Source organism: Neltuma alba, unplaced genomic scaffold (assembly GCF_004799145.2).
Source record: "Neltuma alba isolate B1F8T4 unplaced genomic scaffold, ASM479914v2 tig00011685_pilon, whole genome shotgun sequence".
Taxonomy (NCBI): domain Eukaryota; kingdom Viridiplantae; phylum Streptophyta; class Magnoliopsida; order Fabales; family Fabaceae; genus Neltuma; species Neltuma alba.
In genome coordinates, this window is record NW_021636324.1 from 145,008 (window position 1) to 169,020 (window position 24,013).

Here is a 24,013-nt window from a genome sequence, read left to right on the forward strand (position 1 = left end):
GGGCCCAACTGGCTAACCTATTCCCATGCATAATACTCCTCCGGTCCTTAATATAAGACTCATTTATCTAATTGATTGATTAGTAGGTAAGTTAGTTATAAGAAATACACTTTCCTAAAATACCATAATCATATTTCTTAATACCTCATCTTTCTCTTCTACTTGATTATGGTTGAAAGGGTATCCATAGGGTAATTTAGAGATAATTGATATATGATGGGTCTTATATTTAGGACCAAAACTCACCAATTGGGTCCTATATTAAGGACCGGAGTAGTACTGCTTTATTTCGCTAACTTCCTTTCTAGTTTCTACTTTCTATATCATTACAAACTAGAAAAAGTATGATTTATTTCTTCTTCGTTTTCCACTCAGTATATTATCATCTCACCTGACTCGTCCAAATGGGTTTTAACTCTGCAGTTTCTCTTCTTTCTTTTTTTTCACCTTTTCTGCTTTTCATTAGAAAATGCATAACATACTCGTTCATAAAAAGCCATGCACCGAAAGTTTCGTAACATCCGAAGTTCATGTCTGGCATCATTAACTATTGTTCTGGGAGAAGACAGAAAAATTTACACAAAACCCCTGCTGATCTTATTCTCTCACCTCTCAGGAGAAATTTCAGGTGTTAATAAACCGTCGAGACCGCCACAATATTTTTTCTTAATCACTTTATTTACGTCCGTCAATTCATTCCTATTTAACCTCTTATTGGTCTGCCCACATCCAGATCCCAACATGCAATGCCAGGCAAACTATATGTATGTATGTGTGTGTATATATATATATATATATATATAATGCCACATAAACCCCAACTTCATCGAAGAAATTAAAATTGCATCTCTTTTCCTCGGTCACCCAAATCAGTCTAATTTGCAGGAATAATCAGGATTATTTCGAAGCAGATAATTGAATGGAGATGAATGACACTTGCTCCAATATTTCGAATTCGAAGCAGAATTACAGTGAGCGAGTGTGGGGTTTTCAAAGAGACTTGCATGCTGTTGGCCCGAAAACCGGGGGGGGGGGGAACAAGAGACTTGCATGCTGTGTGTGGGTGGACAGTAAACATTTCTCAAATTGTGGATGACTTGGACACAGTGCAGCAAGAAGACACGCTATGAGGGTTCGGATTTTGCTGCTCAGCCCAAAAGATGAGACGGTTCATCATCCGCTATTGGGTTTTGTATCTATGGATAAGAACCGGACTTCCGAATTTTTTAACGTCCACCAAATGACATGACTTGTGTATTTGTTTTGCTATGATATAATTAGTTGGAGCCCAGAGAACCACACCCGATGAGGTGCTCTGGATCCCGAATAAGTCCAGGCCAACTCTATTTTAACAAGTGCAGATTGAAAGGTCAGTATGTTATGGACAAAGATTCCGTGAAGGAATGATGATCTCTGGTAGCAAAAGACCACATATTTGTTCCGAGTGGTTATGCTTAATGGAAGCCTGAATTGGTTGCCCGGCTAGTGACATTAGACAGCAGAAGACAAACTCGCAGTTCCGAGTCCTTCCGCTAGTTGCTTTGTCTTCTGTGGTTCTAAACACTTCCCCCTTTTGATTTTTCCTTCGTCAACGTACTTTTCTTTCTGAAGCCGGTCGACCGGCTAGAAATTTTCGTCTCCCTTATTTTCTACCCTTAAAACCCTCTCCCAAAACGAAGAAGAATATGATGAAGAGAGAGTAGATTGAACCATCACTGGACACCCATCTGAGAAGAAGAAAAGGCGGAATAGGTTCTGATAAGATGAGCATCTCTGTTGAAAGCCGTTTGTGTTTGGTTCCATAAAAAATAAAAATAAAAAGAGAAAGGGAGGGATTTTAATGGTAGGAGAAGGAGAAGAAGAATTTTTAATAGAAGGGAGGAAAGGGAAAAGATGTTAATGTTATCTTGTTTGATTTAGAAATGGAAAGGAGGAGGGAAATTTTTACGTGAACAATTTTATCCTTATGTTATCTTAAGTTATTTTTTTAAATTTTATAAGATGCTTAACAAAGTATAATGATGTATAAAATCTAATTAATACTTAATACTCTTCCGGTCCTTATTATAAGACCCAATTTGACTTTTTATTTGGTCCTAATTATAAGACCCAATCCATTTTCTCTTTTATATTTATGTATTTTTTTCCAAGATAATCCTTCTAATAATGATAGTTTTAGCCAATATACTTAATTAGCAAGGATATTTTAGGAATAACAATACTTATTTATTATAAATAACCAACTTAACTTACTTCTTTAATCTCCTCAAATAAGTCAATTGGGTCTTATAATTAGGACCGGAGGAGTATATATAAATTATAGCTGTTGGCAAAAAATATATATAAATTATAGTTATACTTGTACGTGTAATTATACTTTATAATTGTATTATAACATACATAATAATACTAAGTAATATTATTATCATCATCATCAAAAGCAAAGCAACAGGTAAAAGAGGATGTTGAAGTTGTTAAGGGTAGACTTGAAATGTTAAAACAATAGTATGGATAATATTGTCAAGTTAGGACAGATTTTTTTTTTTCATTCCCCCCAAAAAAAATTCCATTTTTGGAGGGAAAGGGGAAGAGGGGAGGGGAGCAGAAAGAGAGGAAAGAATTTCCCTCCCCTCCCCTCTAATTTATTGAACCAAATAAAATTTATTCACCTCCTACCCCCGCGCCTCCTCTCATAAAACCTCCAGCCAAACACTACGTTAGTGGGGATGAGCGACGAAGAGGAGCTGATAGGCGATAGCATCCCCAAAATGACTGAAGAAGGTGTTCGGTGTTCCCCGTCTAAACGACGCAGTTTTAGGGCGGCTGAAAGACATGTCCGTGTTCTTGGGCCAACGGATGAAAGAAATCTTCAAACAAGGCAAAAATGAATGCTAGCCCAAGAAAAAGAAACAGTGGGCAATATGAACCTGTAGCTAGGGTTCAAGTCTTTTTAAGGATCACGTTGGCCCTCGAGAAAAGATCTGTTTAGTGACTGTGTTTAGCGTCAATACAAAATGATCAAATATCTTAATATCTAAACACTGATAAAATACTCTCCGATCTTAAATATAAGACTCTTTTTATAGTATAATTTATGTTACAAAAAAAATTTTATATTTAAGATCCGAGAAGTATATTTTATGAAATATCACTCTCTCCGTTTTTCCGTAGTGTTTTTTGTGAAAACCATTGATTGAAAATCTTAAACCTGAAGTATTAAAAATCATACTAGATGGCGAAATACTGAAACTAGTTTCGTATGAATGTAATATAATATCGAAGGTCACGGGGTTCGCTTCCCCATCGTGGGGTCCACTTGACTTCAGTTTGGGCTCTCGGATCCTCATTTTCATCCTAATCCTACACATGACCTGGCCTCCCAAAAGCATGACACGTGATGCATCCCACAGTTACCGCAGCAAAATCACACCAACGCCACACACGCTACGACTGTGAAACGAAACTGTCGAAAACTAGAATTCCAGACCTCAAAGTTGAACTCATGGCCGTCTCGCTGCAATTTTTCATGGAATGTTCCGGACAAGATTAGGAAAAAAGGGATATACAACTGATGTTTTACAGAAATCCAATTCACTGATTTTAGAGGACGAACAAAGATTCATAAAGTACAACTTTCGTCACCCTCTACTCTTCCTCGTCCTCGTCTGTCACGAATTTACCAGTTCCAGGATTCAAAGCAGCCACGAAGAAGAACAGGACATTGAACAGCACGAGTGGTTCGATCTCGTTGATGGGAACCCCGGTCTCGATGTTGAGCTGAGCAAGGGCTCCTTTTCCTGTGATGATTTCTCCAATCAAGGAAAAAGCGAAACCCAGTTGAGCCAATCTTCCCACAAACAGCTCGTTGGATTTCGTGAATCCAAAGAGAGGACCTGGCGATACCAAAACACAGCAACTTGTTAGCCCTAGTAATACTCTAAATTAATTATACAGAAACCAGGTTTTGGATATTCATGAACTTGCCTCCTTCTTTGAGGCCCAGAGCCGATCTCAAGCCTTTGCCTGGAGGAATGACGGCTCCTTCAAGGCCAGTGGGGGGGTCATCCACAAATTTACCACGGTCACCCAGACCTCCAATGGCTCCTACTAGGGTGAAAAGGATGAAGAAAAGCAGAAGGGGTTCTGCTTCGTATATGGGAATTCCAGTTTCCAGATTCAACTGTGCTAAGATACCTTTTCCTGTTACTGCTTCCCCTAACAATGATGCCTGCAATCCACATAAATCAGTGAGGCGTGCTCTTCTTTACGAGCAATCATCAAGCGTTGATGCTTAAACACACAAATAGCGTAGCTCAACAAGTGTGACAATGAGATCCTAGCGGAATTTTGTTATGCGATTGGGGAAGGCAACAATATTCTAAATTATACTGAAAAGCTAACTCAGAAAGAGAAATATCATGAGGAAGCTGACAGAAACCTCAAGTTAAAATGTTCCTTACCGCAAAACCAATCATGGCAACGCGACCCACAAAGAGTTCATTTTCCTTGGTGAATCCAAATCCTCCGGAGGTGCCAAAGACGCCATCTTCAACCTTTGGCTTTGGCTCTGGCTTTGCAGCCTGTAACCAAATGAAAATCAGAATGCTCAACATGAATAATTATACAAAAATTTAAAATTAAAATTAAAAAGAAAGGTAGACTACCTTGGAAGGGGCTTTGGTCTTCGATTTGAAGAGAGCAAAAGTTTTAAGTGTCCTGGATGAAGAGGAAAGAGAAACAGAGGGAGTTGGGTCGAGCAGGAGATGAGAAAACTTAGGCCTTAGTCTTTGCCTTTGAAGTTGGAGTGATGAGTCCCTCTTCAAGTCTACAGAATAATTAGTGCCGACACTGGACATGAGCAGCAATGTTTGAGCCATTCCTTCGGCAGAATGAACACCTATTTGCCTCCCCCTCAGAATAAATGCTTTCAATTCCAATGTCCAAGGAAGCGATTGTTATGGAATGAACCAACGTGAATTTAGATCTGCTTCTATACTTCCGAGAGGGTTGGATGGGGTGTCCAAGTTAATGACAGGTAACCAAAGTGACCACGTGTTCCTCTAACATGTGTGGTAACGGTGATAATATGTTAATTTCTTAGTTTCCAGGCCATAATTTTTAAGGCCACTCCTTTCCCTCGCAGTGTTTTGGCTCAAGCTTGGCGAGACTGACTGGGTTTGTACTCTTTCCGTTCTTTTTTTCCTGTTGAATTTGAATTAATTAAAGTTATTTTCTTATTATAGAAATGATTTTGTTTTCTTTTTTTCAAAAAAAAAATGTTGCGTTTGTGTGATGAACGTGTTGATGGTCAAGTGGTGGCATTCTGGGACAAAAGACGCTGGTCATTGTTAACTTGTAAATGAAAAACCTACAAAAGTCTTATTTCGCAAAATAAACTGGGGAGACTCTCACCTAAAAATAAAAAATAAATAAACTGGGGAGACACCAGCCCGATGATGGAGTATGTACAGTCGCACGGACTGCCCTAGGCTTATCTCATCCGAAGATGACAAATCCATAATTGACACGTCCCTATAGCGTGCTTGGATTAGATTCTGGATAGAGTCCCCCTTTTTGTGCAGCACAAAGTATCTAAATCGCACGATACTCTGGGCCTTCGGATCCATAATTAATGAACCAAACCCAAAATGACCCAGTTGTCTTGGCCCAACAAGAACTTGGCCCGAATTACCAATTGCTTCAGCCGGGGCAGCACAAGAATACCAGAACGCACGAGAGACGGGACTTTTGTGTGGACTGAAATGATGTGATCTAGGGATCACACTCACTGATCTTGTTTTTAAAAGTGATGTTGCTTCGAATATATGCGTTGCTTTTACGGCAAGGAGGCTAGCAAACCCACGTTAGAGAAATAAAAGCAGTTCCTTTCAGCGGAAGAATGTGTCTCCAAGCTACCACTCGACAAAGGCAGACTGAAGTGAATTAAAGAAGAAAAGACATAGGATTGGAAAACTTCGTATTGGCAGGAAGGCACTATCTTATCATCTGAATTAATTTAGAAAAGCGAGCACATAGAAGCATGCATGCTAAAGACTAAAGAGCAAGAGATTGTTTTCAGATGATCATGTAACCTATCATCGTTCTGGTTATACACGAGAAAGTAAACATTTGTGATGACATTAAGTTGCAAAAAATCTTGAATTTAAATGTTGAGTCGCCAGGATATGAATATGGAAGCGCTGATCCTTCTTAATCGTCCACATCGACGTCGCACGTGAGCCATGGCGCCACCACTGCTCATGATATGATCCACAGGGGCCTAAAAAGTAAGAGACATTATGGTCCCCTCAGCGGCATACTCGTATACTTTTACGGACAAATTATTAGTTCTAAATAACTTATCTATGAGCAACCCATGAAAATATTTTGAAGTCGAATGAGACCTGGTCGTAATTATTTTTCTTTTTAAAATAATACAGATTTCTTAAACTCAGTCCGTTGGACCGAAACTGACTCGTTTGTAATGAAAAAATCTCTACTGACTAATCAACACCCTTGTTTCGTTTCATGGGAGAAATTGATTATAACTAAGTTCTAATAACCTTAAAAAAGTATTTTAACCAATTCATGAGACTTGTATATAGAGTACCGAGGATAATACAATATGAAATTTTCATTTCTTCCAATTCATGAGCCTATATATTTTGTGCCCCGTTTATGATTAGACGCCGTGTTAGAGCATGAAAATGGGTAATCTCATGACTGCCGGTCAATTTTGTCAGGTCAACCAAACAGTTAACGAACCCGAGAGTGAACAGATCATATTCCATCCAATCAAAAAGAACAAATTTTCGTAAAGATTTATTAGTTCAAGCAATACGTACGTGTTACGCTGACTCAGTGGCACATGTTTGGCGCCTTCTCTCGAGGAGCCCTTTGCTGCATTGGAGTATCATTTCAAATTCAAAACAAGAAAAATTTAAAAAAAGAAAATTAAGAGATTACAGTAATATTCAGACGAAGAAGCATATTGAAAGGGAAATGAGACAAATGTTTCAGACAAATAAGAATGGTGGGTAGCTAAAAGTAGAACCAAAAGCCAACAACAAAACTGGGGAGGGACCAACCCCTATTGGTATCGCTTAAGTAAGGTTTCGAGTTCAAGCCTCAACGTATGTACAAATCCTCGTTAGGAGACTCACCCACTACAACCAAACGTGCGATGTGGGTCAAATTCAGACGTAGTCAGAGCAAAAACTCCGTGAACTGGAAGCAACAAAAAAAAACTTGGGAGGGAAAAAGAAAAAAAAGAAGAAAAAAGGATGGGTTGGAGGCAAATTATGATAATGAAGGAAGGAGATCGCTTTCTTTGTTTTTTTTTTTTTACCATTATTTAAGAGCGCCATCCCCATTGGCGGAAAAAAAAAAAAAAAAAAAAAGGAGCCATCTCTGTCAGTATCCTCAAATCGCCTTCCACGGGCGGGAACGGGAGCTTCTCACTCTCAACTTCAAATTACAAATTTAAATTCATTTTTTTCCTGAAAAGCTGAAAAAGGTGCTGGCGGTCGCACCATCTTCAATTTCACTGCACCGTTCCATGCACGCTCACATGGCGCTCTCTTTTTTATAGTCAAAATTGCACTTCATGACCCTAACTTTAAAATACTCATATCCTGCTTAAAAATTCTTGACGTTTGGTTCTTAGTTGTAATTCTTTCTTTTAGTTTTAAAAAGGAAGGAGGGGCTAAAAACAAGAAATAGAAGCCCCATTATCTGTATCTGCTCCCGGTCTTCCGCTTCTTTTCTTTCCTAGTTGTTGATATGAATGCCGCTGACACTCTGCAGATTTTTGCCGATTCATTTTTAATGCTTTTTTGTACTCGTCATTACTTCCAATGTTCCCTTTCTCTACTTCCGCAATCTCTTCATCTTCACGCTGAACTCTGAACCCTTCCCATTGGCCTCCCGCCCAGCGGCTCAGGTTTGGTTGGTCTCCTGCCGGTCAAAGGTGAATTGATCTTTTTGTTTGTTCCGCATTTATCTGCCTTAAATGCTCAACCGTGCTAGAACTAATTTTTTTGGTTGTCTATTTTATCTGCGGTAAGGAGGCGTATTGTGCTGTATAGCTGTGATAGTTACTCATATATTTGGGATTTTCTGCATTTGGGTATCCGATATGCTTAAGTTGTTCCATTCTCTGCACTAGAAATGTTTTATTATCTATGCTCTGTATATTTGGTTGTGGTTATTGGTATTATTATAAATTTCTTCTTCTGAGGAAATTTGGGCGGGGAGGTTATGTTCATGGAGCTTCGAAAATTCTTCTCCTCCGTTTAACACCTGGTATCCAGTCATCCTAAAGCCTCTGTTTTTTTCCTTATTGTAACCTTTGTTTTTTGAGTTGGTATGTGGTGGGCTAGAATGTTAAGTCGTCTTTTCTGTATAAGCAACCGAGACTGTTAAAGAGGAAGCATCTTTTTTGATGTTCTGCTCTCTGAAGTTAGGGCATAGTTTTCCTCTTGTTTTCTTGAGCGATGGGGGTTTTCGATGAGCTTATAAAAAGTTTCTGTTATGTCTAAAGTGCGCAGATGAAACGCCTGCAATTTGGAATCTAATGTAGAGATTATCGAAACCCATGATGGAGAAAAAGAGATGGTCATGGAAGCGGAAATCCTCTGAGAAGAGCTCCGGCAGCTCTGAAGGATCAGGATCTGTGTCATCCCATTCCGAGAGATCCTCGGATGAACAGGTGCGTATTCTAGTTTCATGATTTATGAATCTAATGGAAAAGTCTTGTCCAGAGTTCGAGGTTATGGCATCCTTTTCCCCATTCATGACTAACCCGTACCACCTGGTGACTCGTATAAGTTGTCATTTGTTCCAACACAATTTTTAGCTGCTAGTTTGCAAATGGTTCCAGAACCCTGATTGCTTGATGAATACAAATCACAAGCTATTCTACTTGATATTAGTTTTTAATCGAGCATGAAAATCGCATGTTTAACTCTTGGGGGATTTGTTTGTGGTCCTGTTAGTTTCCGCATGAAGTGGCCAGTCTGCTGTAATGAGCTAAAAGATGTTTAGCGTTTGATTTTTTACCCATGAAGCAGGAGGCCTCTACGGAATCTCCTAACGGAAGCAATCAATCACCTGTTGTCACCTCAAAAGCAGAAGCTGGTTCTGAAGATGTTGACCGTAGTTTATCTATGGACGCACTAGCATCTGAAGTCGCCTCAAAAGCTAGACCTGCTACAGACAAAATAAGTGAAGATTCGTTAGAAGATGATGGCAATGATTCTAAGGACAATTTCAGAAATGTAAAGGAAGATGATGTCAATGATGGTCTAAAGAAGTTGTCAGAGAAGCTATCTGCAGCGCTTGTGAATGTCAGTGCCAAAGAAGATTTGGTGAAACAGCATGCCAAAGTTGCTGAAGAAGCCATTGCAGGTACTGCTAATGTAATTAATGGATTAATGATTGGTAAATATTTTTAACATTGCATTTCCCTTCTATTCATCCTAGGCCATGGAATGACATTACGTGGTTCTGTCTGAAAACCCATTCATCTGCTAATTGAACAAGAAAACAAGAGTTTCCTCCCCACTAAATACATTTAAATTATGTCAATGACTTACCAAAATCGGTCAGGGCTTCATGCGAAATATATCCAAAGGCTCAAGCACCAATCCTGGCATTATTATATTATAATCAACTTGTATGACTCTGATTTTTTTTTGTCAAGTTATTCCTCTAAGTTAGTTCTATGCTTTAGGCTGGGAAAAGGCTGAAAATGAAGCGGCTGTTTTGAAAAAGCAACTAGAAGCAGCGGTGTTAAAGAATTCTGCACTGGAAGATCGAGTCACCCATTTGGATGGTGCACTTAAAGAGTGTGTTAGACAGTTGAGGCAGACAAGAGAAGAACAGGAACAAAATATGCATGATGCTGTAGTAGAGAAAACCCATGACTTGGAATCAGCTAAACTCAAACTTGAGAAACAGCTTCTTGAGCTTCAGAGTAAATTAGATGCTTCTAATGCCAAATCTCCTGCAACGGTTGATCATGATCTGTGCCAAAAGGTTGACCATTTGGAGAAAGAGAACTTGAATCTCAAGCACGATCTTATTGCTCAGCTTGAAGAGCTGAAAATCAGGACAGTTGAAAGGGACTTGAGCACTAAAGCAGCTGAGACAGCCAGCAAGCAACACTTGGAAAGCATCAAGAAAGTGGCCAAACTTGAGGCTGAGTGCCGGAGATTGAAAAGCATGTCTCATAAAACGTCCTCAGTTAATGATCATAAATCCATTACCTCAGCCTCAATTTGTGTGGAATCTCTCTCAGATAGTCAATCTGACAGTGGGGAGAGGCTTAATGCAGTAGAGAATATTGATTTCCATAAGATGAATGGCTTAGAATCGAACAAGTCTGAGCCAAGCTGTTCTGACTCATGGGCATCTGCACTGATTGCTGAGCTTGATCAGTTCAAAAATGAAAAGTGCCGGCAACCCTCATCCAGTTCAGCCAAAATTGATCTTATGGACGATTTTCTTGAAATGGAACGACTTGCTTCATTGTCTGAAACTAAGAATGAGAGCTCTTGCCAGGAACCTGTTGCTGCAAATCAGCACCTTTATGAAGAAAGCTCCCTCAGAGCAGAGCTTGAAAACATGAATCAGCAAATGTCTGAACTAACAGGGAAGTTGGAGAAGGCAGAAGCAGAGAAAGCAGAGCTGGCGATAGCTTTGATGAAAAGTGAAGACTGTATTGAGGCATCACAGCTTCAGTTGAGGGAAGCAGAGATGAAATTGGAGGAGATGCAGAGAGAGATAGAAGCTGCTTACAAATCAAAGGAAATGATAGATAATCAACTCATGAGCATGGAGGAAGAGGCACAGAAAATATTTGCCAAGGTTTACTCTTTAGAGGTAGATATTGATGGTGAGAGGGATACGTTCGTTGAAATTGCTCTTAAATGCAAAGAATTAGAAGAAGAACTGGAAAGGAAGAAGCAAGAAGAGAACCTCAGGTGTGCAGTTAGCTCATACACCGAAAAAAAGATAAAGCAGGTTGGTCTTCATTGACTTATTTATATGTTTTATAAATAATGGACGTGCATGCCCAAATCTAGTCTCTACAACCTGTTTTCCTGTGTAGATCTCGTAAGTACAAATTATCCTGCTTCACACAACATGATACCGAAAAGATTATCCTGCTTCACACAATAGGGATGATATGGTAATAGGTAATTACAACCTATAGCATTCATTTGATGCTTGTGATCTTCTTCTGCGTCAGGAGGACCTAGCATTAGCCGCAGGAAAGCTTGCTGAGTGCCAGAAAACAATCGCATCTTTGGGAAATCAGTTGAAATCTCTGGCAACCCTAGAAGATTTCCTAATTGACACTGCTAGCATTCCAGAGTTCTCTGCGAGCCCATCACTCGTTGCTCGAGCTGGTGGAGAGACTTGGAAGCTGCATTCTAATGATACATTCTCGCCTAAAAGAGAAACCAGTTCTTCGAAGGGAGCAGAAGGGAGCTCTAGCCCATCATTGAACAAAAATGAAGGCTCACCACCTTCATCTTTATCAACTTCATCAGCCAGTTTACCCAGTGTCAGTTCTGAGAGAAGTCGAAATGGCTTTGCTAAATTTTTCTCCCGAACAAAAAGTGGAATTCGACTAGAAATTTAGTGTGGTGGATACAAACTAAATTAGATATCATTCATGTATCATGGTGTAGAATAGACATCTGAGTTATCATTCCAAAAAAAAAAAAAAAAGAGGAAAATTTAATGGCACTCCATTAGTTGGGGAAAAATATAGTTGTCTTTCATTCCAAATGCTTGCTACTTACTAGTGTGGTCTCTGTCTTGAAACATTTAAACTGTGATCCTGATTGAGTGCCTGGACAGGTATTGACGTTTTTGTCCTTTGCAGCTGACCAGGCCAACTTTGAAAGCCGAACTTTAGGATATTTTGTCATGCCAACTTTGAAAGCCAAACTTTAGGATATTTCGTCATGCCAATTTTGAAAGCCAAAGTTTACGATATTTCGTCGCAATCCTTCATTTGTGTTGAAGAAGTAGTTATATATCCTGTTGGTACTGGCCATATTAAGGGGGAGATCTACTTCATCCTCATCGGCCGTGGACAACGAAATATAATGTGGGAGCTTTCCTTTTCTATTCCGCCTTTCCTTTCTGCTAGGGGTGTTTGCGAAGATGGGTGACTCAGTAGGCGGCCCAGTCCTGCCTAGCATGTTGGGTCACATTACGCTGAGCTAGCATCCTGGCTGGGCTGTTGTCGACGCATTCTCCACCTGCCGTCCTGCCCTAGCCGAGTACGCGCGCAGGCACGGTTATTTTTTTACCCCTAACCTTTCAATATTATTTATGAAATTGTGCTTCTTGTTTCATATATCATTTAAGCTTTTTAATATTTTATTTTTCTAAAAAAATTTGTTTAAAATTTAAACCAATGTTTGACTTTTGTCGAACGAAATCAATTTTTAATTTAATATCACGTAAAAATAATATTATGAAATATTCAATTTTTTATGTTTGTTGAACCAAATCAATTCCCATGTGCTTTAGTTTCTGCTTCTTTATTTTGGGTAATACCCTCTCGTAACCAAAAAAAAACGTTGTAATGAAACCTGAATGTTTTTCACTATCATCTAAATATCTTATAAAATGATGAATCGGCATTCATCAATCACTTGCTGAAAGTCTGAAACTGGACCTCTTTAAGTGAACTTGTTTATGCATTCTTTTGGGTCAACATATAATGAGTATCCACACAAAAGAAACAGGCACGCACCTGTGCCATTCACTTGCGTGCACATTTCTTGGCAGTTACATGCAAATCAATGAGATTTGATGATCATTATACATCCACTTGGACGAAAATAATATTTTGAAAAATCTACTGAAAGAGGAAGCAAATCGGTTCCATGGTGTAGTGGTTAGCACTCTGGACTTTGAATCCAGCGACCTGGGTTCGACTCCCGGTGGGACCTATTTAATTTTGGAAAGTCAGATGGTATGACACTGCATTGCACCAAACGTTGGCAATGAATGACATGGGCAGAAGAAATTAATTTCTCTTGACAAATACGGCTTCATTTGCTATGATTTTTTTTTTCCGGTGAGGTTATTCTAATACAAACAAAACAAATGGCAAATGCTCCAAATTAGACGGTATTATCTGTCCCCAGCTTCACTCTCATTCACACCGATTAGTCCCCTGCGACTTTCTCTCTCTTTTGAAAGCATTGAAAAGATCAATACCAAGACCAATATTCAGCAAATTCATGCCAGCCATGCCAAACAGAGCCAATGGTAGCTCCACGCCCCTTCCAAATTTGTGAGCATCTTTTATCAGCTTGGCTGTGATCAGAATGTGAGGTGCAAGCCTCGCCACAAAGAAGGTTCCCCAATTAAGAAACCATTCCAGCTCAACATATTTGCTTTTCACATCCCGAAAACCAGCCATCCGCCTCACTTTCCTCAAATGCAGAAAGATGGAATGCAGCTGCACAACAAAAAAGTCCTCCATAGTTTAAACATATTTTGACATGGAAATGAAATAAACATTATGGCTTAAAACACGACAAATAGTTTTTTAGGTGGGACAAGAACTTAGAGAAGAACTATGAAACAACTGACGCATACCTCGCAGATAAGGGTGAGAATAAGGTAGTTGATGGTGACATTGCGATAAAGGGCAAGTGTAAAGCAGAGAAGGAGAACCAGATGATGTACCAGAATGGAAGGGATCCAACCACTATATAAGTGGTAGCGAAGCATATCCCACTGATCATATGCAAAGTAACCACATGACAAACACAATGCTTCGTAAGCCCATGGCCATGTGCCTTCAACCAATTGTGAATGCTCAAACATTCCATTTAACCCATTCTTTGACCACTGCCTAAACAATATAAACATCACTGCAGAAGACAGCAAACGGCGAAATCCCCATGAAAAATAATTTAAAAGAAAAAATGCACAGAGAATGAAGATCGGTAGAAATAGAATATGCTAGCACCTTAACATTGATCTTTCCTTCAAAAATTCATAAGGAAAGACGCTTATAAAATACAATGACCACTTGTAACATTAGTTACTCTTTCCATTTAGTTTCTTACATTGTTGAGACGTTCTTGGTAACACTGCCGACACCATCGCATAAAATCTAGGGCATGACACTGTCCGCATGATTTAGTGGTTTAAACATGTAATATCAAAATTATTCAGTAGTCTAACACTTACTTGACAAGTTGCAAACATTTATTGAATTAATTTACAAAAATAAGGCAACTTAACCCCCGAGTAGGAAAATTTTGGGAAATAAACGGAGAAAAGGGAACCTGAAGCCGTCGTGGCGGTGGAATGGAGAAGAGAGACGGAGGTGTTAACGAAAAGAGGGTCTCGAGAGAAGACGACTCGTATGACCCAATTAGCTGCTTGGTAGAAGAGAGAACCGGCGATGATAAAGAGAAGGTCCAGGCGATCGTTGAATAGTATGTAATACCAAACAGAGCCTAACCAAAGAAGCAGAGTTGCATAGAAGAAACCCCCAACATAGCTGCGATCTCCGCTAGTGCTCTTTCTACCCATGACTTTGGTTGGGTCGCTCTTTGTTGGGGAGAATTAGCACCGCAAAAACTAAAAACAACATCCGATAAGCTGGGAGAAGGCAGATTCTGAAGTTGGCAGTTCCAGCTTTAAACGCGAAGCCATTAAGTTCATATTTGACGTTTTGACTTGCTGGCTGAAATTGATTCTGTCGATTACAGGTTGCAAGTAAGCCCAAGGTTGCTATTGTTTGTTTCGGTGAGAATTCAGAAGAAACTACCCGAAGAGTGCGGACATCAACCTCTGGGGTTCATTGGTTTTTTTTTTGGGTGATTAGGGTTAATTACCTAGCAATTGGTTGGGGATTTTTATTTGAGCTTTTTGCAAATAAAATTTAAATTTTCTTTATTTTATATTTGAAATTAATAAATGTAAAAAATATATATAAACATATTTAACTAATTTGATTAGATTAAGGAAATTAAGTAAGTTAGTTAATTATAAAAAATATAACATGTTTTTTCTTAAAACACTATAATCATCTTCCTTAATATCCTTTCTTTCTTTTTTACTTAATTATGGTTGAGAGAGCATTCATAAAGGTAATTTAGAAAAAAAATTGATAAATATGTCTTATATTTAGGATCAAAATTAATTTAATAATTAGGTCCTATATTAAGAACGGGAGGCATAACCTTCTTAATAGTTTGATTATAAATTTTCAAGAACAAGAGGGAAAAAACAATTGATTATAAGTTTTGTTAACACTATGTTGATAAAAATATATTAATAATGCTAAATTGATTTTTTTTAAAAATTAAATTAAAGAACACATAGGTTGAAGATCCATTGAAACCCAACATTGAAAGTGACGTTTTTCTTAAAGGACATTTAAAGCAGAGTTTTCTCAATACATATAAGGTATGGTTTATTTGATTTACCGATATTACGTGACTTCTTATTTAAAGATTATTTGATGCGTGAAGTTACCCTGGCGGGAAGCACTACCTCCCCATTTGATGGGAGGTCTAATGTTCTAACACTAAACTGGTATGTTACTCTGCGTGGGGCCTTCCGAATGAAATAAAGATGGGTTTGTATGCATATTAGCAATATGTATATATGTGTATATATATTTTCTGTGCATGCTATATTGCTACTGAAGAAGACAATACGAGGGTGATATTGCATGAAACAATAGTAATATGGGAACAAGACCGTTGTTAATGCTAAGCATCCATTTTTCGAATACAAAAAGCAACTCATAAATCGGGTTTGCCTAACCAACATTTTAAGATGCAAGTTAGATTATCAAACGTGCTTCTGTGTTTTCAGCCAAACAAAAGTTAAGCGAAAATAGGTTTTTCTTAAAAGGGATTTTTAAGATGATAAATGTAGCAACCAAACATGCAGATAATAAGTCAATCGTCAATGGGAAGAGAATGTGAACAAGCATAGTCCCCTGAGGCCAAAACTCGCTTAGCACTTATTTCATGACATAGCAAAGCAGCAAAAATTTTTAAATTTGATATTTAGATTGTAGACACGGGACCGTAGATTTCAGAAAAATAGCATTGTTCATAATAGTATATGAATCGAAACTTTTTGTAGATTTGTCGTAGTATACGGTGATAAAATACAAGATATTATGCCCGCAAAAATCTACTCTACAACCGGTCCCTGGACTGTGTAACAGTAAGTAACTAACAATTGCCAGGCTGATCTGCCTTCCCATTTGATATTTTTCCTCCTTGATAAAATTACCATAATACCCCCAAAACCAAAACCTGATGAAGCTTTTCCCGGCACAACGGTCCACAAAATGACAAACGACCCTGCACGCAGAGGATAGAGAAGATATCTTCTGCAATCCGAGCTGGCTAGATGTAGGGGCCCCACTGCTATTGGTGTCTCTGGGGATCCTGATGAACCTGTGGAAGTGGGAGCTGCCACGTACGCAGTCATTGTGTCCACGTGGCGCCCCTTAGAAGGCCAGCCGAGATCGCGCGATACGCCAGCCTCTTATCAACAAAATGTCCAAGTTCTTGCTCTTTAGCTAATTTCTCTTCTTGCTCTCTCTATACCGTCAGCTTAGCACCGCCATGAACGCCGTAGCGACCGCGGTAGCTCTCTCTCTGCCCATTTCTTCTTGTAGATCAGCCAAGCTTGATCCCAAAAAGGTGCGCGTTTCATCTCTTTGTTAGCCACTATGGACTGTGGTCTGCTGGGCTGTTTTTGAGCGAGAACCAAGCTAAAGTAACATTAAGCTGGATTTCGGTTGTATATTGGGGTTTGTGGATTCACGTTGCTATTTGTCTTACTGCTGAACATACTGGCTTCATGCTAAATTTTGAGGGAAACTTGTTTTTACCATAATATAATTTACACGAATTCAAATCGGTTTCTTCTCTGTTCCACGAGGTTAAATTTTTTCAAGATATATTTGTGTTATAGATGGTTTTTATCTGAGATTAGCTGTGGCAGACAATATCAAGTTCGGCATCATATCAATTGATTTGCTGTGGGTTCTGATTCCTATGCGGTTGATCACGATTTTAGCTATGATCAGTTAATATAGTTAGGAAAGCCATAACTTTCTATTTTGTAGGCCACATTTTCTTTTTCTTCCAGACCTCAACGAATACAGAGTTCTTACAAATTACATTTTGGATGGCATTATGAGTTTCAGGGTTTAAAAGGAAGATTTAGAGTGTTCGCCGTATTTGAGGAGGATCTATGTAAGAAAAATGCATGGGGTGCGCTCTTTGATGTAGAGGATCCAAGATCTAAAGTTCCTCAGTATAAAGGAAAGTTTTTGGATATATATCAAGCCCTAGAAGTGGCTAGATATGATATTCAGTACTGTGATTGGCGGGCTCGTCAAGATGTGCTTACCATTATGCTCCTCCACGAAAAGGTATTGACTGTTTTTGATTGGTATGATTCATTTTTTCAAATCATGTTTGACATTTTAGCGGGCACCGCTATCTTCTGATTGAGATTTAATCACTTTGAAGTTGAAGGCCGTTGGCCATTGGAAGTCAGAAGAATATATGTATTGTTTAAACATACTTATTTCATTTCATTTGATTGGCTTTTTTATGTGAAACTGGGTTTAGGTGGTTGACGTCCTTAATCCCCTAGCTCGTGACTTTAAGTCAATCGGCACCATGAAGAAAGAGTTAGCAGATTTGCAGGGAGAATTAGCACAAGCACATAGACAGGTATAAATCATTAGCAGCTGTAGACTAATTAGCACAACATGAAACTGAGATGTCTATCATTCAACTTACTAGGTGTGAAATTGCTTATGAATTATTAAGCTGTGACGATATTCATTTAACTTATTGGACAAAACAGGTTCATATATCTGAAGCAAGGGTTTCTACTGCTTTAGATAAACTAGCTCACATGGAAGCATTGGTGAATGATAGGCTTTTGCAAGGCGATTGTACGACCCAAGTTGACCAGACTTCCTCATCTCCTAGTACTTCTGCGCCATCTGTTGATACTAACAAAGGAAAACTGCCTCGGAGGAGCTTGAATGTATCAGGTCCAGTTCAATCCTACCATCCCCAATTGAAGAATTTCTGGTACCCCGTTGCTTTCTCCAATGACCTGAAAGATGATGTTATGGTAAGTCATTGGACTTGTACCATCAATGCTTTTTATACCATTTACTAATGGTATTTGTCTTCTTCCATCAATTCAGATTAACTGGAAACTATAATGATGGGATAGTGGAACCTTGTCTTTGAGGAAATTACATCATTAAAGGATAAATGTTTGGCATGGCTTGTAGCTGAACTTAAGATCTCTACCTTAACCTTATTCCGTATAAAGCTCTCGGGTGGACTTTTTGTGGGAGATTTATTATGCCTTTTTCTTTTTGTTGGCAAATTTGACTGATTGCCAAAGAGATATTTCACCACTTACTTTTATGTACCTTTTTAATCTTTTCCTTTAACTTCCCATTTTTTCTTACACTAGTGACTCTGATATCTGAATATAAATGTGAATTCTCATTATTCATGAGTGTGTTACTACTTTTCTGTTTCAGATCCCAATTGAATGTTTTGAGGAACCATGGGTTATCTTTAGAGGGAAAGATGGGAAACCTGGATGCGTCCAGAATACGTGTGCACACAGAGCATGCCCCCTACACCTTGGTTCTGTGACTGAGGGTCGTATCCAGTGCCCCTATCATGGTATGCAATGACTGAAACAATTTATGACAATTTTCTCTTTCTTCTGTACACATGTCCATTGTAACCCATTTACATCCTATTAATATTTCTCATATATCCACTTATTCAAGTATATCTGAAAAGTGGGTTATTGATAGAGCAAAATGACATCATACAATCCTCAATGGGATAACGTTTCTTCTTGTTGTTGTGTTTACTTATTCAAGCATTAATATACAACATCACAAGACTTGCACATACACATGCACAGAAACTCTAAAGTTATCATATGGGTGAATATCAGGCTGGGAGTATTCAACTGATGGAAAATGTGAGAAAATGCCATCAACTCGGCAGTTAAATGTAAAGATCAAATCATTGCCATGTTTTGAGCAAGAGGGGATGATCTGGATTTGGCCTGGCAGTGACCCTCCAAGATCATCGCTTCCGTCATTACTACCTCCATCAGGGTTTGAAATACATGCTGAGGTACCTTATGAATAAAATCATTCTCTTTTATATACTGTTGTGCAAGAAATGCAGGAAGCAATAATTTTCATCACATGATTTTTGAGTATTACTTAGATGGTACCTCTTTGGATGTGACAGATTGTCATGGAACTTCCTATAGAACATGGGCTACTTTTGGACAACCTTTTGGACCTTGCACATGCTCCTTTTACTCACACTTCAACTTTTGCTAAGGGATGGAGCGTTCCCAGGTTTGTTTTGGTTCATACTGTTAAATCTAAAAGTAATTTGCAATGTAAAAATGGTGAGGTGTAGAATCCAGGTGAAGTGGCCCAAGTACCTTCTAGGAAAGTGACAAATTCATTATGAATAGATTGTAAAACTTTCGATCCCTATTTTATACAAATATTATGGTTTCCAGTAAACAAAAGGGTTATCATCATTCAGCAATTCAGCAAGTTAGTTAATTTTTATTCTTCACATGGACCAGTTCATTATGCGATTACTTCTGTGCTTTGAACCATGTCATGTTTGAATGCAATTGATTCTCTTTTTTTTTTTTAGTCCCTAATCCAAAATTATTCAGTATTCCATATATCACCTTGTATTATGAATAACTAAACCGGTATGAGTCGAAGCTTTATCTTAAGGAATGAATTCGGAGTAACTCAGCCCCCTTTTGTGTAATTGGACTTGCAGCTTGGTAAAATTTTTCACACCTGCGTCTGGCTTAAAAGGGTCCTGGGACCCTTATCCAATTGATATGGAATTTCGACCGCCTTGCATGGTTCTATCAACAATTGGAATTTCAAAACCTGGGAGGCTGGAGGGACAGAACACGCAGCAGTGTGCCACACACCTGCACCAACTTCATGTCTGCTTACCATCGTCAAAGCAAAAAACAAGATTACTATACAGAATGTCTCTTGATTTTGCTCCTCTGCTTAAGCACGTGCCTTTTATGCAGTATCTATGGAGACATTTTGCACAACAGGTAGTGTTTAATGCATAATTACTCATGTTTGAACCAGGGAGGCTGATAAAAGGAAGAAGTATTTAGTGATGATTAAAATGGATATCCTTTTGAGCTTGAAGAGGATGCAAAAATCACTGAGAATTATAGGGGGGAAAATGTAACATGCTATAATGAACAGGAGATATCTATGTCCAAAAACGAGTTTATTGCAGTTTATACTTGTTAGTTTCAAGTCTTAAGGATCCTTGATGTGAATTTCTGCTATCGTGTAGCATAGCAGTCTATGTCCTTCAACATAAAGGGGATCTTCACTTTCATATTCGATCTTGCTCATTGAGTTGTTGTTGTTGGCATATTAAAGGTTTTAAATGAGGATCTGCGCCTAGTTGAAGGGCAGCAGGAACGGATGAACAAAGGTGCTAACGTCTGGAACTTTCCGGTGTCATATGACAAGCTCGGGGTAAGGTACAGGCTATGGAGAGATGCCTTGGAGCGAGGAGCTAAGCAACTACCATTCAGCAAGTAGAATTTATACGTGACAACTGCACAGTTAAGAGTTAATGATGCTTTTTGGGGACAACCAGGATTTATACTTTGCCCCAGACTTTCTTGCAATTAACCTTGCGTCGGTTCCTAAAGCCACACCTGATAGGCCATGGGAGAGCTGTCGAAATGATCGGAATCTTCTTTGTCAACCAACAGAAGCTGTGCACTTTTATTATTTTTGTGTACAGTGTCAACTCCATTGTTTTCTGTGTATTTTTTTTTCCTCTCATTTTGATATCTCCACCATCTCAACTGGTGGCTTAACCCCATCTTGTATCAATGGCGGCTCTTGTATGATGTAACTGGTGTTCAATAATATTTCGAAGTTTATTATTCCTTTGGAATTACGATTTTAGATTATTACTTTCATTTGAAAAATCATGCATCGGCTATCGAACTTCCAATCATCGATTATATATGTCACTTTTAAATTGATTTACTTAATAATTGGTGATATGAGGAGTGGCGGTTAAAATCATCTTCGTGGTTAGAGAACAGAGCAGCTAGCTGTTCCCCCGCGTTACTATGGAGCAAGTCTCCACAGTCTTGGTGATGGTAATTAAATAACAGCGGTAAACCAATAAGGGAAGAGAATCTTGTCCGTTGCACACCTAGTCTGGGCTCGCGGTTAACTAGCTTCATAAACTTGTTCCTTTTTTAAGGGGTGAGATGTATTTACTCCCTTTATTTCTTTTATAAGATCTCTTTAACTGTGAGATTTTAAAAAAATTAAAATTAATTAAAAGCAATAAATTTATAGAAGTTGAACATTTTTTTAAGTATGCCATTATTTTACAGGGAGCAAATAAGAGAAAAAAATACTAGTAATAAAATAAAAAATGAAAGAGAATGTAGTGTAAGAAAAAGATGAGAGAATAAATAATTAATGAGGGACAAAATTAGTAAAAAATAATTTAATGTCGAAACATCCCTAAAAAAGATCTTATAAAAAATATTAAATTAATTCATTTTTTTATCCAAATTAATTTAAATTTTTGGATCTTATAAAAAGTACTGGCGGAGCACTTTTTGTTTTTTAATGCCCAGTGAAAATGGACCCGAACTTGAAAACCTTCTTGAAAAAGGGCCCATGCTCCCCCACGAAAAGCAAAAGAAAATGAGCCCAGTCATTCACAAACAATGAGTTTTTGGACCAAACCCATTCAACCAAGCCTGGGATGATACAATGCTACATTATTTTGTTACGATATTCCAGAAGGGCAGCGAAAGGATGCTATTGCAAATCCGCGACTGCAGCTCGGATCAATGGCCTTGATCAAAACGGACAAATCTACCATTGGGCATTAAATCATTTACTCTGATCCGATCTCTTCCATCTCCAAGACAAGGAGAAGAAAGAGAAGTCTGTGTGAGATGGCAGGTTTCAGCGGTGACGAAACTGCTCCTTTCTTTGGCTTCCTCGGAGCCGCTGCTGCCCTCGTCTTCTCCTGTAATTCCCCGGTTTCTTCTATGTCTTTGTTCATTTTCTTTTAGTCTTCCTCATTTTTTCCCCAATAAGTCTACTTAGAATTCAAATAAGAGATTCCTATTGATCTTTCTATTGAATATGTGTTTTTTTTTTTTTTTGCTGCATTTTCTTGCTAGTTTGATGAAAAGTGTCATCGCGACAATTTCCTTTGTTAATCTCAGGTATGGGAGCTGCTTATGGAACTGCAAAGAGTGGAGTAGGCGTGGCTTCCATGGGAGTCATGCGACCTGAGCTGGTCATGAAATCCATTGTTCCAGTAGTTATGGCTGGAGTGCTGGGTATTTATGGTCTAATTATCGCTGTTATTATTAGTACTGGAATAAACCCCAAGGCTAAATCATACTATCTCTTTGATGGCTATGCCCACTTGTCATCTGGCCTTGCTTGTGGCCTTGCTGGACTCTCTGCTGGAATGGCAATTGGAATTGTTGGTGATGCTGGAGTTCGGTATGTTTTATTTATCCATTCATGTTTTTCTATATATTTTACTGCCTCGATCCTTAATGTTATATTACTCCTAGTGCAAGCTTAGGGACAGTCCCTGGGAATAAAGCGGGGTTAAGCAATAATAAAATTAAATGCATATTAATAACTCGAGTCAAGTAAAGCTTGTGTGCTTTTTGAAATTGAACACTAAGTTAGCTGTGTATGAATGGGTCATCTTTGAATGTTCTTGTCTCGGAAAAGTCGTTTTCTTATATGCCTACTTTGGCATTCCTCGTGGTAATGGATGGGATCAATTGTACATCCAAATTGTGCGGGAAATGAAGATTACTAATAATGATTTAGCAAGCATATTTAACCCTCAAAATGTTGTGTTCTCGAAGATTGTCACTATGTTCATCCACTTAACTATTGCTATGTTTTTCCTGGTTCTGTTGTATATGTTCATATATAACGATTATTCTTCGAGGAGTCAACGTAAAATATAAAAAATATAAAACTAATAGCAAGTCGTTTGATTCATAGGTTGTGAATAGTACCTCTCAATCTTAAGGTGTTTAATTTGATATCAGTAATGACTGGAAATTTGAATATGGTGTGGAGATTGAGCTTCAAGGAAATGTGGTGATTATATTTCTTATGTGCAAATTTTTCCCTGGCAGAAAGGATGAGATTTTATTAATTACTTTTATGAGAGAAGATTCTACATCTTTTGTCACTTCACATATATGACGTGATGTTGCAAGTGCTCTTTTTCTGGAGATGCATATGTTTGGGCTAAATTTTACGTATTTACGTATTTTTGTATCATGTTCTTACCTTCTTGTGCCATTATTATCTATGATGTCTTTGGTTGTTTTCAACTTCTTATACCTTGCATGTTAGTTCCCTGTTTCAATATTTTTTTTTGGCTTGCTTTGTTTTTCAGGGCGAACGCCCAGCAACCAAAGCTGTTTGTGGGTATGATTCTTATATTGATCTTTGCTGAAGCTCTTGCCCTCTATGGCCTTATCGTGGGTATCATTCTCTCATCCCGAGCAGGCCAATCTCGTGCTGATTAGTTGGGAGGTTAAGTTTGTTTAGATCGTGGTCCAAATTTTATGTATTTGGAGTTGTTTGAGCGAAGCTTTTTCCGGTGATTTCATTTATTTTAGCTGCCAACTCCCCTTTCCGAAATCTGAATTCGGTCAGTTTTATCTTGTATTTTCTTGCGGAATCGTTTATTTGGATGGATTGATATTGAAGTCACGCTAGTTTTGTTGAACATCCAAAATATTCCTTTAAACGACCAAAACAGTCGTTGATGTACCTGTTTATGCTGTCGTGTGAATTCACAAATTTCTTGATATGTTTGGAAATTCC

At 38.4% G+C, this 24,013-nt stretch overlaps 5 protein-coding genes and 1 non-coding gene across 8 annotated transcripts; 4 read left to right on the plus strand and 2 right to left on the minus strand.

Annotated features, from left to right (window-relative positions):
• Positions 1–3,488: 3,488 nt before the first annotated feature.
• On the minus strand, positions 3,489–4,987 carry LOC114716658 (photosystem II 22 kDa protein, chloroplastic). The gene is made up of 4 exons (XM_028901688.1): positions 4,665–4,987; positions 4,461–4,580; positions 3,985–4,228; positions 3,489–3,893 (listed from the first exon to the last, which is right to left on the minus strand). The coding sequence occupies exons 1-4, from the start codon at positions 4,875–4,877 to the stop codon at positions 3,646–3,648; spliced, it is 825 nt and encodes a 274-aa protein (XP_028757521.1). The 5' UTR covers positions 4,878–4,987; the 3' UTR covers positions 3,489–3,645.
• A 2,760-nt stretch (positions 4,988–7,747) lies between these two features.
• On the plus strand, positions 7,748–24,009 carry LOC114716659 (V-type proton ATPase 16 kDa proteolipid subunit). Of its 2 annotated transcripts, XM_028901689.1 has the most exons (4): positions 7,748–7,895; positions 22,048–22,168; positions 22,369–22,654; positions 23,580–24,009. In XM_028901689.1, the coding sequence occupies exons 1-4, from the start codon at positions 7,857–7,859 to the stop codon at positions 23,710–23,712; spliced, it is 579 nt and encodes a 192-aa protein (XP_028757522.1). In that variant the 5' UTR covers positions 7,748–7,856; the 3' UTR covers positions 23,713–24,009. The 2 variants fall into 2 exon arrangements, with proteins under 2 accessions (XP_028757522.1, XP_028757524.1); XM_028901691.1 differs by lacking the exon at positions 7,748–7,895 and having other exon boundaries at positions 21,968–22,168.
• LOC114716651 (filament-like plant protein) lies at positions 7,889–11,723 on the plus strand. Of its 2 annotated transcripts, none has more exons than XM_028901680.1 (5): positions 7,889–7,969; positions 8,543–8,710; positions 9,069–9,408; positions 9,734–11,025; positions 11,255–11,723. In XM_028901680.1, the coding sequence occupies exons 2-5, from the start codon at positions 8,597–8,599 to the stop codon at positions 11,648–11,650; spliced, it is 2,142 nt and encodes a 713-aa protein (XP_028757513.1). In that variant the 5' UTR covers positions 7,889–7,969; positions 8,543–8,596; the 3' UTR covers positions 11,651–11,723. The 2 variants fall into 2 exon arrangements, with proteins under 2 accessions (XP_028757513.1, XP_028757514.1); XM_028901681.1 differs by having other exon boundaries at positions 9,072–9,408.
• On the minus strand, positions 12,696–14,748 carry LOC114716657 (TLC domain-containing protein 2). Its single transcript, XM_028901687.1, has 3 exons — positions 14,331–14,748; positions 13,633–13,910; positions 12,696–13,492 (listed from the first exon to the last, which is right to left on the minus strand). Exons 1-3 carry the CDS (start codon positions 14,578–14,580, stop codon positions 13,184–13,186), a joined length of 837 nt encoding a protein of 278 aa, XP_028757520.1. The 5' UTR covers positions 14,581–14,748; the 3' UTR covers positions 12,696–13,183.
• Positions 12,906–12,977, plus strand: TRNAQ-UUG (transfer RNA glutamine (anticodon UUG)). The gene has a single exon. It is a non-coding gene; the product is annotated as a tRNA-Gln (tRNA).
• LOC114716652 (chlorophyllide a oxygenase, chloroplastic) lies at positions 16,599–21,062 on the plus strand. The gene is made up of 9 exons (XM_028901682.1): positions 16,599–16,718; positions 17,228–17,455; positions 17,658–17,762; positions 17,899–18,174; positions 18,599–18,746; positions 19,030–19,214; positions 19,335–19,447; positions 19,896–20,190; positions 20,534–21,062. The coding sequence occupies exons 1-9, from the start codon at positions 16,641–16,643 to the stop codon at positions 20,696–20,698; spliced, it is 1,593 nt and encodes a 530-aa protein (XP_028757515.1). The 5' UTR covers positions 16,599–16,640; the 3' UTR covers positions 20,699–21,062.
• Positions 24,010–24,013: the final 4 nt, after the last annotated feature.

Coding starts and splice junctions, on each gene's coding strand:
- LOC114716659 (XM_028901689.1), top strand. CDS start 7,857: ATGTTCCCTTTCTCTACTTCCGCAATCTCTTCATCTTCA. Junction 7,896..22,047: donor CCGCAATCTCTTCATCTTCA/CGCTGAACTCTG, acceptor TCTGATCCGATC/TCTTCCATCTCCAAGACAAG. Junction 22,169..22,368: donor TGCTGCCCTCGTCTTCTCCT/GTAATTCCCCGG, acceptor TGTTAATCTCAG/GTATGGGAGCTGCTTATGGA.
- LOC114716652 (XM_028901682.1), top strand. CDS start 16,641: ATGAACGCCGTAGCGACCGCGGTAGCTCTCTCTCTGCCCATTTCTTCT. Junction 17,456..17,657: donor TTATGCTCCTCCACGAAAAG/GTATTGACTGTT, acceptor AACTGGGTTTAG/GTGGTTGACGTCCTTAATCC. Junction 19,448..19,895: donor AAGGGATGGAGCGTTCCCAG/GTTTGTTTTGGT, acceptor TTGGACTTGCAG/CTTGGTAAAATTTTTCACAC.
- LOC114716657 (XM_028901687.1), bottom strand. CDS start 14,580: ATGGGTAGAAAGAGCACTAGCGGAGATCGCAGCTATGTTGGGGGTTTC. Junction 13,911..14,330: donor CACCGCCACGACGGCTTCAG/GTTCCCTTTTCT, acceptor TGTCTTCTGCAG/TGATGTTTATATTGTTTAGG. Junction 13,493..13,632: donor TTCTCACCCTTATCTGCGAG/GTATGCGTCAGT, acceptor TTTGTTGTGCAG/CTGCATTCCATCTTTCTGCA.
- LOC114716658 (XM_028901688.1), bottom strand. CDS start 4,877: ATGGCTCAAACATTGCTGCTCATGTCCAGTGTCGGCACTAATTATTCT. Junction 4,581..4,664: donor AGACCAAAGCCCCTTCCAAG/GTAGTCTACCTT, acceptor ATTTGGTTACAG/GCTGCAAAGCCAGAGCCAAA. Junction 3,894..3,984: donor TCTGGGCCTCAAAGAAGGAG/GCAAGTTCATGA, acceptor TGGTATCGCCAG/GTCCTCTCTTTGGATTCACG.
- LOC114716651 (XM_028901680.1), top strand. CDS start 8,597: ATGATGGAGAAAAAGAGATGGTCATGGAAGCGGAAATCCTCTGAGAAG. Junction 8,711..9,068: donor AGAGATCCTCGGATGAACAG/GTGCGTATTCTA, acceptor TTACCCATGAAG/CAGGAGGCCTCTACGGAATC. Junction 9,409..9,733: donor TGCTGAAGAAGCCATTGCAG/GTACTGCTAATG, acceptor TCTATGCTTTAG/GCTGGGAAAAGGCTGAAAAT.